Source organism: Malaclemys terrapin, chromosome 7, assembly GCF_027887155.1.
Source record: "Malaclemys terrapin pileata isolate rMalTer1 chromosome 7, rMalTer1.hap1, whole genome shotgun sequence".
NCBI classification, from domain to species: Eukaryota; Metazoa; Chordata; order Testudines; family Emydidae; genus Malaclemys; species Malaclemys terrapin.
The window spans coordinates 109,545,845-109,560,537 of NC_071511.1; the positions used below are offsets into that span (position 1 = coordinate 109,545,845).

At 40.7% G+C, this 14,693-nt stretch overlaps 1 protein-coding gene across 13 annotated transcripts in view; it reads right to left on the reverse strand.

Moving 5' to 3' along the window:
- The window catches only part of TACC2 (transforming acidic coiled-coil containing protein 2), a 186,740-nt gene that overhangs the window by 113,601 nt on the left and 58,446 nt on the right, over positions 1–14,693 (reverse strand). For all 13 annotated transcript variants that reach the window (XM_054033671.1, XM_054033674.1, XM_054033666.1 and 10 more), the window contains one exon: positions 1,322–1,447. In XM_054033671.1, coding sequence (XP_053889646.1) covers positions 1,322–1,447 — 126 coding nt within the window. The remainder of the gene's footprint in view (positions 1–1,321; positions 1,448–14,693) is intronic.

The window sequence follows — 14,693 nt, forward strand, 5'->3', positions numbered from 1 at the left end:
GATCTGTCTGACTGTCTCTGTAGGGGCACAAACTAAACATCAACCCAAAGACAGCATTTGTAGATGCTGCTGAAACTGATGTTGTAACCCTTTCTTATTCCTCTGCTGTCAGAAAGAAGCTCATAGCTTCAACTCATTAACAGTTCATTCTCTTTCCAACAGGCTCATCATTATGGTAGAAATTCAGAATTATAATGATGAGGAAACCTACATCAGTGTAAACAGTAACCAATTACGTTTGTAAAGGAGCCATCGATGAAATCTGCATATTAATTAAAACCTTGCAGTGACAGCAGGAAGAAATCACTAACTTCTCATCCTTATCTCCCCAAAAACATATGCTAATTACCCTTAAGTTGTTAGGAAGAGTTTTGTTTAACTTGCCTCTTTTCAACCTCAATTCTCCCTATTGTGAATTAAAGTAATATAGTATTTGAAATAGCAGAGGGAAAAAAAGACGGGTTAAATTTTTAAAATGTCAATGTGATTTAGGAGCCTAACCCCTAGTCTACACTAAAGGCAAGGCAAGCGTGGGAGTCCCGGGGGGGCCTGTCTGGGGGCGGGAGTGTGAATAGGGGCCAGGGGACAGGGAACAAGGGGGATTGGATAGGCATGCTCTTAGTCCCATTTTCAAAATTATTAGGCAGTTAGGAGCCTAAAATTCATTGGCTGTATATTCCTTAGGGCCTAAGTCACTTTTGAAAATGACTTAGATGTTTAAGAAAATTTAACCCTAAAACTACATCTACTGTTGAAAGTTTAAAACATGAACTCCTATGCCTCAGCCCTTCCTTTCTTGAAAGTTCAACTGCAAACAATATAGGTAAGAACAACAGTAATCTGCTCACATCACTAAAAAAGCAGCATATAATAAAAACTGGAATTTCCAATCCACTCCAGATAACTAACTTTGTTAATATCAGCATAATTCCAGCAAAGAATCTGGCAAATTTAAATATTAGGAGAAAAGGTCTAAACATGAAGGGCCAACTCACCTTGTGCTGAGAAAAAGGTGTAAGTTAATAAAGGTATAAATTGCATCTGTCTGTGCCACCAGCCTTTGCTGTGCCCCAGGGGGACTCACTCGCCCGGGGGAGGAATATGCTACCTTTCCTTGCAGATTCTATTTGAGGGGGCAGCTTTAAATTCTGCCATAGATTCTACACACGCTTCAGTGACAGACTGCCAAGAAGAGGCACTGAAACGGCTGGATGCACTAGACATACCCCTATCCCAAAACCAGTGGCTAGTACCCTCCATGACACAAGGAAGTTTTCAGTTGCTTTTCATCACCACGACTGTAATGAGACCCTTACTGTACCTTGCTGCAGTCAACTCAGCAGCACCCAGAGCAGCAACATTTTCACAAGGCAGAGAATCAGCTAACAGTTGTTTGGAAGAATCAGTGGAAGAAGCCAATTTTATGACATCACCTGGCACAGGAGAACTGTATAAAAAAAAAGAAAGAAAGAGATATGGAAAAATGGCACAGTTCGAGGTCTTTGTAGAATTACAATTGCTTTTAATCCCTACATCTGGAGACATTGTTTAGCATACGTAGTCTATAGCAACCTTACGTATATGTTTCCATGTGCATTACCTAATGCAGGGAAAGAGCTTTTTTAAAATCACGGATGTGCATGGCTCAACTGTCTAGTCTTTGTGTGTGCACATGCCTGTTTGAAGTCAACAGGACTTTGGCCTGCATAAAGACTGCCTTATTGCATAATAGTGAGACAATGTCAGTTTTGCTTACAATGCATGGGGAAATAAACTAGTGTTTGACAATAGAAATAGCAAGATTTCCTTATGCTGAGATTCAGAAGAACTTCTTTCAAACCAACAAGGCAGAGCTGCACACACAAGGGCGAGGAGTGGCTGGGATGTAGTGGGAGCACTAGGAGAAACTGAGTTAGCCAGAATTCCACCTGGAGCTCCCAGTGGGTGAACACTGTAGCAGCAGCTCCAGCCATCCTTGCAATGGGTACAAAGCCCACTCTCTCCCCACACTGCTACCAGTTCCATTAGCTGCCAGAGGGAGAGCAACTCTGGTCACTTCACACTTTATTTTCTGGTCATCTCAGGACTGGGCCTGGCTACAACAAAGGGGCACAGAACATGGGAGGGTTCCTTCTGCCATTGTCCCACATCCTCTTGCATATCACAGAATCATACAAATGTAGGGCTGGGCTGGAAGGTACCTCTAGAGGTCGTCTAGTCGCACTGAGGCAGGACCAAGTATACCTATATATACACCGAGTATATCCATGCACAGCAGGACACAATCTGGATCTAAAATCTTATTAATACTTTCTGGTGTATAAGTGCTGAGCAGATGGATCAAAGTAATGTTACGTACCAAACACATTATCAAATCCATAAGGAAAGAGCCTTCTCTGAGGAAGTTATTTCTGTGAAGTCACCAGAGTCACTGTACCGCCACAAACCACAAGAGAGCAACGCCTTTGGAATTTATTGTGGACTCCTTTTGTCAAATTTGCCCAGATCCTCAAAAGGTATTTGAAATCAATGGGAGTTAGGGTAAATATCTTTGAGGAGCTGAGCCATAAAGACCCAAACCTGAGAGATGCCAAGTAGCTCCAACACCCATTGAAGTCAATGGGAATTGCAGATGCTCAGTAAACTGAGGACTCCAGTTCCACATTTGGGCATTGAGAATTGAACCTGAACAAGAGTGCCTAAGGTTGTGTTTACACTACAGATCTTACAGTGGCACAGCTGTACCGCAGCAGCTGCACTGCTGTAAGGTGCCCGTGTAGCCGCTCTGTGCCAACAGGAGAGAGCTCTCCTGTGGGCATAATTAAGCCACCCCCAACGAGCGGCGGTAGCTATGTCAGCAGGAGAGCATTTCCTGCCAACACAGCACAGTCCACACTGGCACTTTTGTCGGTGAAAGTTATGTCCGCCATGGGAGTGGTTTTTTCACACCCCCGACTGGCAAAAAAAATTTCCGACAAAAGTGCGAGTGTAGACATAGCCGAAGTTTCAAGTTGGGCTCCCTATTTCTGACCCAGTTCTGCTCTCTGAAATATGCCCATATTACTCCCATTGATATCAAGTGAATGGAAGCTTCGAGCATGCGGACTCAGCCAAAACCTGATGCTAGGAAAAGGGTATGAACCTACATGTAATAGCTGGAAGATGACCATGTGGACAGATATAATTCCAAATGCTAATATTTCACACCAAAAACAAACAAACTTGACAAATGTTTTACCAGTAGAATGTTCCTTCCATAGATAAGCTGAGATCTAGCTGCTAAACAAGATACTGTACAGTAGTACAATTTAGTTTAAAAGGACACAACAAGGAGTTAAACTGCACTGTAATGATGCAATATTATATTGGCACTGTCTAAAAGTTACCATCTGAACATATCATTATTTTCATATATTTTTAACCAAAATGTAAAGTAACAGACTCATACGAGAAAAATAATTGGTAAACCTTTTTTTTAAAAGTGTAGGATGTCCTTACAATTGTGTCCCTTACTGAGCTACTGTTTTCTTCTACTTTTCATTTCCTATTGTACTTATGGTCACATTCTGAACCCATTTCATGTTGGTGTAAACAGAGAACCCCCAATAACTTCAGTGGAGTCTTCCTCAACTTACACCAATGCCAAGGAGAGCAGAACTGACCCATTGTGCTGAACTAAATTTCAAAATGACAACTTACCACATTTGCCTGTTTTTGAAAGGTGTAATATTACTTTTATGCAACTATTGGTAGAAAGCTAGATGAACAAAGGTCCTCATTATCCCAGGTTAACATCACCTCAGGGATCAGCTCTTGAAAGGAAATGTTTTGCCAAGATGTTGTAGATTCCCAAGTTTTCTAGTTTGGTTGGTAGAAGGGAGTGTCTTTGCCTTTATTGAAAAAGGGGATATATCTTTTTTATTAATAAAATGGATATTGACCTTGAGTGTCATCTCTGCAGTTGGTCATAGGCCATTTCTTACATCGGTGTTGTACACATTTTTAAAAACTGAGCCCCATCCAGAAAAGTGAAACCAGCTGCACCTCTGCTACAAGCCTGCTAAGTGCTGGGCTATTAAAGGACTAAACATCTTAAATTACATCTCTATGTCCTCCAGTTAGTTCAAGGGGTCCCATTCTTACACTAGCTTCGAAAATGCAGGTGCAGAGCTTCTTAATATGATGATACTTCCTCTCCTTTCTTACATGCTTTGATTTGCCGTAGTATAATTAACATTTTGACATTTAAAGTATCATTATTGGTATCCATGTTAGCACCTATTGAAGTGAATGTCATCAGACCTCTTTTAGGCTCTTTGCAAACTCGGGCAGATGTGTCTTCATTCATTATACTTGCCTTACATTTTAAAGATTTGCTTTGGCAATGGCAACAGGGGTTTGTTTATTTTTCAAATGAAAGCTGAACCTCTCGAGAACAACTGGGAGGTCTGTGTGTGGTTCCCCCATCCAACCTCACCACCTCATCTTTTGCACAATCACAAGGTGGAGCATCTTCCCTTTTGGGAAACACTCCCTTCAAAGGGGAAGAAGTTGGTGGATTTTAAGTATTCACTAAGTGTGCAAGTTTAACTAATTAGCTCACCTTTGTACACTGCTTTGTGGTATTAAGAGCTAGGTAAGTGCTGAGTATTATAACAATTATTGACAACACAGTCACTAAGAGTCTTCTGTAGGTACACAGAAAAGTACAGCACAGGTCATGGCTCTGAAAGCTTTCTCACATTGCCATGCTGATGTACCTGAATCTTCCATAACCTGGAGGGACCAACTGTAGAGATAAGAAGCAGATTACATTTCCATTCTCGTTCAGTCGTTTGTATCTCTTTGATTCTGACAACAACAACAGACACCTATCCCCCTAGGAACAGAAGACCCAGGGCTTGACTGCACTGCCACTTTACAGCGCTGCAACTTTCTGTGCCAGGGGGTGTGAAAAAACACCCCCCCGAGCGCTGCAAGTTTCAGCGCTGCAAAGTGCCAGTGTAGACAGTGCACCAGCGCTGGGAGCCACGCTCCCAGCACTGGGAGCTATTCCCCTCGTGGAGGTGGGGGGTTTTTTAGAGCGATCTCTCTCCCAGCGCTGTGCCGCAACTACACAAGCTACGTTAAAGCACTGCCGGTGAAGACGTGCCCCAAGTCTTGAAACCCCTTTTGAAACAGAAAAGATGGTAGTGAAGCAGTTTATTACAAAGCCACTCTACTGGACACTGGTCTAATAATAAAGGGAACCCAAAAAAGCCTTCCATCTAGTTCCACAACAGAAATTCTTTTAAATCAGAGCCATATTAGCCTAATGCACCCCTGTCAGATTACCACCACCACGAGTCCCTCACACTACTAAGAAGTCTTTCAGGACAACTTTATCTCAGCATAAACTCTGCATAGGGTGATCAATAAGGCCTCTTTCCATTCTGTTGACTGAGTTCTGGGTCGAGTGGAATCTACTAAAGAGATCTACTAAAAATTACTTCCAAATTCTGCTTATGGCTAGCATGACTCAAATATTTTTCAAAGGAAAAATACTTCACAGTTTAACAACCAGCTGCTTAATAACAGCTGCAGCTAGCACACTATAAATTCAGTCAAAAGACCAAAGGGCTCAGTTTGCAATCAGTATGTCACCCGGCTAAAACTTCTATCAACAAGTGTCCTTGGTCTCTAGTGTTTCACAGTTTTAATCTTAAGGTATCTGCTTGGCTTTGAGGAGATGCATTTTCAAATCATTGCTGGGGAGGCACATACATAAAGTCACTAATGAGTCTCTCAGATGAAGTTTGCCCCAAATTCCTGATGTGCATTAAATATAAATGAATAGCGAATAACGGCATGTGTCTGTGATATTTCTTCTATTTGAGAGACTCAAGTCCTGCTTTAATAAAAAAAAATGCAGCTGATTTTGACACAGGTAAATTTTTATTTTTTAAATAAGTAAAAGCAAGGTTTAAGTGGTTTGCTGACATGTGACAATGAGTGCTAGCAGGGATGAGCTGACTCGTCAGGGATGAATATAGCTTTGCTTACAAAATTTGGGCTAAATATTATCTTGGATCCATGTACAGGTCTCCCATTGTTATCCATAATATCTGTACCCTAAACCAGGGGTGCCCAACCTATGGCCTGTGGGCCGCACATGACCCACCAGAGCATTTCATAAGGTCCTGGGTCTGCTTCAAGAAAATACACTAATGGATGATTCATAAGCATTCTGTCGTGATGTTTACATCATTTTAGTTTACACAAGTGTGTAAATAGACAATACCGTAGCTAGAAACAACCTATCTAAATACATATGAAACAAGCTGAACTTAAAATATGTCAGTACAGGTGACTTTAAATCCTATTAAAATATGTAGCATCTGTTTGGCCCACACTAGGTTGTGCTTTGGTTTATGTGGCCCTCCTGTTAATAAGGTTGGGCATCACTGCCCTAAACAACAATTTTACACTAAAGTTTTTAAAAATCTTGAAGTCAGGAGGTTATGGGGAGAAGGAGAGAGAATCCTCCAGGCTGATAAATACTTTCCCCTTTATTCCTTCCCCTTCATGTTCTTTCAGTTCAGAAGGGTTGGCTACGGCACCCTTTGCAGTCTGTCAATAACAGGCTCAGGTTTGCTCTGGCAAAACCAGTAAGTGTCCAAGTCCTGCTATCCTCCAGTTATCTGCATATTCCATTGCTGCTCTTAATATCATGCAGCCCTGTGTGACTGCCTGTTTTTCACATATGGTAAATCCAGCCCTGCTTGAAGTGATTAAGGAAAATGCTGAAGAGTAACACAAAATACTTATAAAGGGAGAACTGAGCAGTGTTTGTGTTGTTGGCCCAGCATATTTTTAGAGAAGAGGTATAGGAAGGAAATGTTGTCTAGTGGTTAAAACAGGGGCTGGGATACAAGACTCCTTGAGTTAATAGTAATACCATATATATAACTCAGGACTGATATTAGGCCAATCAGTCTCTCTGAGCCTCAGCTTACCTGTGTACAAAATATGTGCAACAGTACTCACCAATGCCCAAGGCTGTTGTGAGGGTTAATGATATAATGTCTGTAAGTGTCTTATTAGTATACCACATATTAGCAACATTTTAAAGGGAAGAGGTCTAGTAGCCCATCTAAGTTAGTCCAGCTATCTGCCTGGATTGCTTAATGTTCCTTTTGTTTCAATAAGTGCTTGACTCAGGCCTTCTAGGATAGATGCAGAGTTTTAGCTTCTCTTGCTTTCTTTGGAAGTTTACTCCACAAATTAGTTACCCTTGATGATATCAAGATTCAACTGAGGGCAGAACAGCGAGATAAGCTGCTGTAATTACTCTGCACACCCCTAAATACTTTTATTCTTTAAAAAGGAAAATGACATTTTATGATCTCTGAGATTCCTATAAAGATTATTCAACAGGCTTAAGAGAGAACAAGCCATTTCTGTGCTGGTGTCAAAAGGAGACAGTATCTCACTCTGATAAACAAATCAAAAGTGTTAACTTAACAGCAGTGAAGGACAAATAACATTCTCCTTCCTCTATAATACCTTCTTCAAGGACATTTAGGAGAGGTCTCTTAAGTGTTATAGCAGAAGGACAGCAACTGCTAAGGTTAGTTCTCCTTAGTATACACCGAGTCATGTTTTTGTAACAAATGCTGAAGTTTAGAGCATGGCTTATATTTCCTAATTAACTAAAATGAAGCCAATGTAACTTTTACTTATCCAAAGTTTTAACAAATATGCTGTCATTTAGAACAGCTAACAAATATTTATTGGTGCTTCAAATGTAACAGAAGAATCTCCCATCAGCTCCTGCATGTATCTCCCTCCACACAGTACTGGTAGTGCCTAAAAACCTCAACCAGTTTGGGTCCCATTGTGCTAGACGCTGTAAAAACAGACAAGACATAACAAATGAATGGGACAAATAAGAGGGTCAGGGTGGGACAGGGCAGATGGGGTGTTGGAATTATTAATAATGTTTGAAAATATGAATACGGGAAAGTCCTAACACCAATTTAGCCATTTTTTTATTACATTCAAAGGCCAAAAGGTACTTTATGCAGTTGCGCTAAACATGCCCCAAAAGCCTACATAATAAGCAATTTACTACATTCAAACAGTAACAAAACATTTATAAGCATTTGATTAAGACACTTACAAACGGGTTAAACCCAGGGATGCTTAGACCCATATTGGCTGGCTCCAACGTGGTTAGGCAGGTATTAGCAATGAACCATTTAAGTGTTTACTTTTTTATACCCTTTAATAAACAAGTGATGTCATTGCCAATTACTGATTTCAGCAAAAACCAATTTGGTTATTCACCCTTATTTCCAGTCTTAATTCAGATAAAAATTTACAACCTCCTTTCTTCCAAGGCCTTTCCTCCCCCCCTTCTTGCTGTTCAACAGTTTTCCCATTGCACTTGGGTTCACACAGGCTTTAACACTGGTGTGTGGGTTGGGGAAGAGCTGTGTTGGCTTATTTTAAGACAAATTTTCTTTCTTTGATTTAACCATCTGCAGTCACCTCAAAGGCCTTCTTTTTAGAAATTTCCCCTTATCTCATTAGTTATTCTTTGAACCAAACATTTGCCATACTTTTCCCCGTTTGGCTTTATAACTCATTATTTTTTAAGGCCTTCCTTCTACAGCACTTGCTAGTCCAGGTCTTTCTTTACAACACAAATACATTTCCTTAACCAAACTTAAGTTAACTAATTCTTTAATTTTATACTTATCCAATATGGGTAACAAATATAATATGTTGTTCCGACAAATATAACAATATCCTGGACAAATCTTACTGAGTTTAATACCTTGGGGTCCATTGTATTAAATATCCAATTGTTTATGAGTTATTGTGAGATTGTATGTATCTTTAGGACAAGGGGGTATGCTAATATGATTCTTCCAGTTATCATCCCTTTGAAGCCACTCCCTGGAGAGGGGTTCAGTTATACTAGTTCAAACTGAATTCTCCAGGGACTAACAGACAAAGAAAGGGTTTTTGGACAAATAGCCTGGTTTTAAACAGGCTCAGGGGTTTTATTCCAATCCAGAAAACGGACTTCTTAGGGAAGGGTTGGAAGACAGACACTGACGAGAGCCCATGTGGAGATGGGTGTGTGAGAGAAATCTCTGGTAAACTTAGTAGAACACACGTAGGTTCTTTCATTGTTTTTAATATATATTTTTCTGTAGCATTTTTACCTTAAGGATAAAATATGCTTGCTTGGAAGAACTGTGTGATAACAGAGCTGTAGCAATTACACCATGTCAGGTCTCTGAGGAGAGGAGAGAAGTGAAGCAGGCCTGCTTAGGCAGACTGTCTTTTGCTGGAAATAATACAGTGAAGACAGGGAACTGTGCAGCCTGGAAATATCCCAGTCAGAAGGGACAGAGATGTGGGTCTCCACCCAAGAAAGGCAACAGCTGGGGAGCCGGAAGTCTAGGAATAGGTGCCCTTGCTGAACCACTAAGGAAAAGTACAGGTGCAGTTGCCCTAAACTGTGCCAGCTGTCTATAACATTCCTTCTCTAACTATTCTTTTCTCTACCATTCACCAGAAGCCATAATTCTTGCCAGGTTACGAATACTGGCTTCTGTGGAAATAATTCTGATGTCACAAATTTATGATGCCTTCGTATGAGGAATAAGCAGCCAGAGCAGAGAAATTCTTCAGAAACAAAGATCCTCAACCAGAATGTCATGGACGCTAGGTGACTGTGCAGAAGAGAATGGATAGGCAGCAAGAACCCTCTACCCAGTGCTTACAGCTCCACACAGTGACTGGGCACAATTGCTATATGTGCAAGAGCACAATTAGTGTCACCTGTAGCATTAGCTATCCCAAAGGAAGTCAGGTGGTGGGAGGGATAAGCAGCAAAGTTGGCCTGGCTCAAAGGGCAGCACAAACTATGACTTCCAAATGGTTGGCATAGTAGCTGGACTCCTCAGAAGCTCTTTAAGAAAAGTCTGCCTGAAACACTAGGCTTCCTGAAATCCCTCCTGGGATACAGCTCCACCCTGCTTCCACCCAACATAGTGGCTTCAAGGCACAAGGTAATCCTCTCTGTGTGCAAAATATCCTTGGTGACAAAGAATGGAAGGAAGATAAATGCAACAACTGTATTGAATAGAAGCTGAATTGTTTCTAAGTAGAATCTTTTCAAATGATTTCCTCAAGGGAGATACCCATCTTCTAGAGACAACCCCAACTAAACTTATGTTGCATTTTGCAGTCCCTGCCAGTAATCACAAAATACCACATACTAACTGGAAGACAATGGCATCCCAGTCTCAGCCAATCAGAGCACCCAATAGCAAAGAGTAATTTTCTGAAGTGTTACTTTTCTGGCAGTATTTATGGAAATGCTGACATGATGAAGAAGTTCCCTCAGCAGGTAGTGATGTTAAGTCATAAATTACTTTAGGGCCTGGAATCCCTCTCAAATATTTCTTTCAAGCACATACCATTTTGGAAGTATCTTCGTTTTTCTCTACCTCTATACTCAATTTACCATATTAATGTGAAAAAACACAATAAATCATTAAGATAGAAGAGAAAGTCTAATTGTATGGAACGTTATATTAGTATGATCAAGTTAAAACTACAATTTAAGGTGGCATACCATAGTCAGTATGTACTTACAGTTTAAAAAAGCCTGTAAAGTAAATGTACTGAAAGAGCATCATAGATTAAAATACTTTTTGCTATGCCATCTGTAAATAGCAGTAAAAAGTTGCATGAAATATTACAAATATAAATAATTGCACAAGATGAATAAGCATAATGCATTTGCTATATTACTGCCACAATAACTGTCAAATGTTACAGTTGTATTTCAGCTTTTTAGGACAGAGTACTCAGTCACGCTGTGATGTAATTTTTATAGAATTTAAAAGTCTCCAATTTATGAATAGTAAACTTGAGTCAGAAGTTTCATTGTGCAATATAACTAACCCGTAAGTCTCCACTGAACTGCTAAACACATGCTGATACGAGAGTCTAAAAGGAATCCAACCGCACTCTATAGCAATAGCCACAAAATCCAAGTCTTTTCAGCTACTTTGCGATAATGATAATTAATCCCCATCTAATTCGAGACTCTTAAAAAGCTCAATATAGAGTTCTATGAAAAGACAACATTCTACTCAATATGAATACTGAAGACACGTTACTCTTCAAAAGTGACTGGAGAACAGCGTGGAAGCAGCAAAAAAAGTGTGACATCTTTTATAAAGAGAAATAGAGTTTCCATGGCAGGACAGAAACAAACTACTTTTCATTTTTAATCCCCAAATGCTTTTTTTTAAAGTTATTTTAAAAAACACTCCATACAGAAGTTTAGTTGCATAACCATTTTTCTCAAACAATTCACACTTACCAGTGTCAAGAAATAATAGGCAGCTCTGCCATTCCAAATCATCCTCAGCTCAAAAATACAAAACAAAACAAAAACACGCCCACCAATTTAGCACAGATTCCTTTCCGAGAGCAATTTCTAAACTTCCATCCTTCCAGTCCAGACTTCAAAGTCAGACTTGAACGGGACGATTGACTTAACTATATCCACTGCTGAATCCACTGAAAGTAAAAACTTATCCCAGTCAGCCAAAGAAATATTCCAGAAACCTGTGTTTGGTGCTGCATTTCCAAAGTGCTTCTCTTCTGAATGGAAGGCTGTTTGAAAGTTGAAACACACAAAAGGCCAATGACTATAAAACTGGAGCCGTCTGACAAAGGCTCCTCCCATGAGGCTCCCCAAGGAAAGGCCAGTATCTAACAAACATGCAATTGCTCCAAAGGCATCTGATCCTGCTTGGGTCAAAGGAATGCAGGGCTGCGTTACTGTGGCACGCCTCTGCATTTCTGGACATTTACACCATGATTGAGAGGAAAGGATCTAATCGATCATTAAGCAAACTGCTCCTGAATTTGTAGGAATTTTGAGCTTGCTCTTTCTTACACACACACACACACACACACACACACACACAGGCTCTCTCTCTCACACACACACAGTCTCTCACACACATAGTCTCTCTCTCTCTCTCTCTCTCTCTCTCTCACACACACACACACACAAGCCAGTGAGACTGACACGTGGTTTTCATTCTTTTCTCCTCAGTCTGTTACAAAGTTTCTTCCAAGACTTTTTGAGTCATGAAAAGCTGATAGCTGTTTTGAGTTTTCACAACACTTTCCACTCTGTATGACACTAAAGACTTGTACAAATTAAATGATTACAAAATAAACAACAATCGGTGCAGCCAAGCCACACAACTTGATATTTAATTTTTAAAGACACTTCGTGGAACTCTTGATTGTTGATGTTGGCAGAGTGCTTGGCCTAACTTGAAAGACGAACTTTCCAAAGTTCCAAGATGCAGGCAAGGTTCTGCCTAGTTTTACTAGCTATTATTGAAGCCTTACTTGTTTAGAGTTGTAAACTTAAATCCAGACCCTTTAAGTGTGTCGTTAAATTCCAGAAACATATGCTATAGCCCTGTAGCACAATGAAGCGGAAAGGGTTAGCTGCATCCCTAATTAATCCCTTCAATTTTCTCTGGATGTAGGTCACCACAACATAAATATGTCCCTGTGAATATGGAATTATATCCTTATTTTCCATTGATTTTTACAGTTCTGTGGCCGCGGCGAATATACAAGTTGCCAGCAACCAAGGGGTTAATCACCAGGCTATTTTATACGTAAGTCTAGTTTATATAATAGAAGATTTAATAGATTCACTGCTCACCAAATGTTGAGTCCAGGTAGTTGATATAAATGCTTAACTATAGAGGTTCAATTCAGCAAAGTTAAGACTCTGCATGGCTATGGCTATAGAAGCCTGCCGACTCCCACAGCTCAATTGTGGGGCAGGCTAATTGAATAAGGCTTTTGTCCTTATTCAAGTGACAAAACTGACTTATTTCCTCAGCTTCAGAACTTGATCTCTCAGAACTTTGCCCAGCTCTTGGTCTTGCACAGAACTTAACAGTACTGCCCGCCTCCTGTTTATGCTCATATGGATTAAGATGGCTAAAAGTAATGATGTCAGCTGGACCGCTCTGAGCATGAAGCAAGCAGAGCTGAGCATTTAGAAAAGTCACTAATATTTTCATTAATTCTGACTTGCTTTTCTGTCCAGCCATTTTCACACCTCTCCTCGTTCAATTTTCCCATAAAGCATTTGCCAAACAATTAGCAGTAAATTAAGAAATGCAAAATCATTAATAAACCCCCCCCCAAAAAAAAAACGAGGAGTCCTTGTGGCACCTGAGAGACTACATCTGATGAAGTGGGTTCTAGCCCACAAAAGCTTATGCCCAAATAAATTTGTTAGTCTCTAAGGTGCCACAAGGACTCCTCAGGTTTTTTTGTTTGTTTGCTTTTTGCTGATACAGACTAACACGGCTACCACTGAAACCAATAAAAAAAGGGTTAAGCTTGACAAATAAATTGGTTTGCTACAGATAGCTCACTCAGCTCCAGTACTGAGAATCGGCATCAGTACTGACAGCAAGAACTGAGATCCGGAGCAGAGGTAATATTACAAGCAGCTGCTAGAGAGGATGATTGTCTCTCACCTCCCTTCTTCCCCATCCCCAAACCTGAGCAGCAGGAAACCAGGAATGGAAAAAGAAGAGTTAATGGGATTTTCCTGGTGCAGGTAGGGGCTCCCAGCTATCCTCTGGTGCATGGGGAGTCAAGGGGGGAGGAAACAGAACAACTCCACTTTCATCTGGAATCCATTTTAAAAATAGCTTTTGCAGGTACACTAGCCCTAGAGGACAGAAGAAAAAAGGGAAGAAACTGAGTTGCATTAAAGGCTCCTCTCTCCCAACAACCCTTGATCTTGGCAAACATCCATAGCCAAAGCTTATCTGAGTTCTTGCTGATAGGGCCAGTTCTAGCATTTTTTACCAGGACTGAAACACATGTTGCCACCAACTCCCTGCCACCAAAAATATTACTGACTCAGGTCCTATCTTTCCAACCACTGAAATGAATAAACCACTGCCTGACTCTTGAACACCATGCTCACACCCAACTCTGCATTAATGTGAATGAACAACACCGCCTCAGACGACAAAAACAAACTGGGTAACCATGGGGAGGGGTCATGAGATGACTTTTTGGCTCAATTAATCCGTCCCCTCCCTGTTTATTCACTCATCTCTTATCGCATCTCTAATCCCAACTCCTTCATTCATCCAATGCCATTAAACTTGACGCCTCCCCCCACCCCTTCCATTGGCTGCTTCTCCAGCAATTTATTCAATTTCTTCCCCAATGCTCCTCCTGGTGGACCTGGAGTTGTTACATAACAATCCAAGAACACTGATAATTTTATGGATACTGTATGTGACCTGATTAGTAAAATGAAGTTACTGTACAGTGTGTTATTAGACATCCCTGTATGAACATACTGATCTAGCTTAACAGGAGACTGATGGAAAATGACCAGGGAAGGAATAAGCAATCTCCCAATAAATACTTTGGGGCAACTACAAGACAGCAGCCTGCATCCAGGCTCCAACTGGAAGTTACACAGCTGCTTTGGTAGGAGTCTAGAGATCAGAAGGATATTAAACAGTTAAAAGGACTCTCCGGAGAGAGTGTGTTGAGTGTGCTCTTCCTGGTGAGAGCGACTGACCTGGACGACAGAAACACAGGTCCTG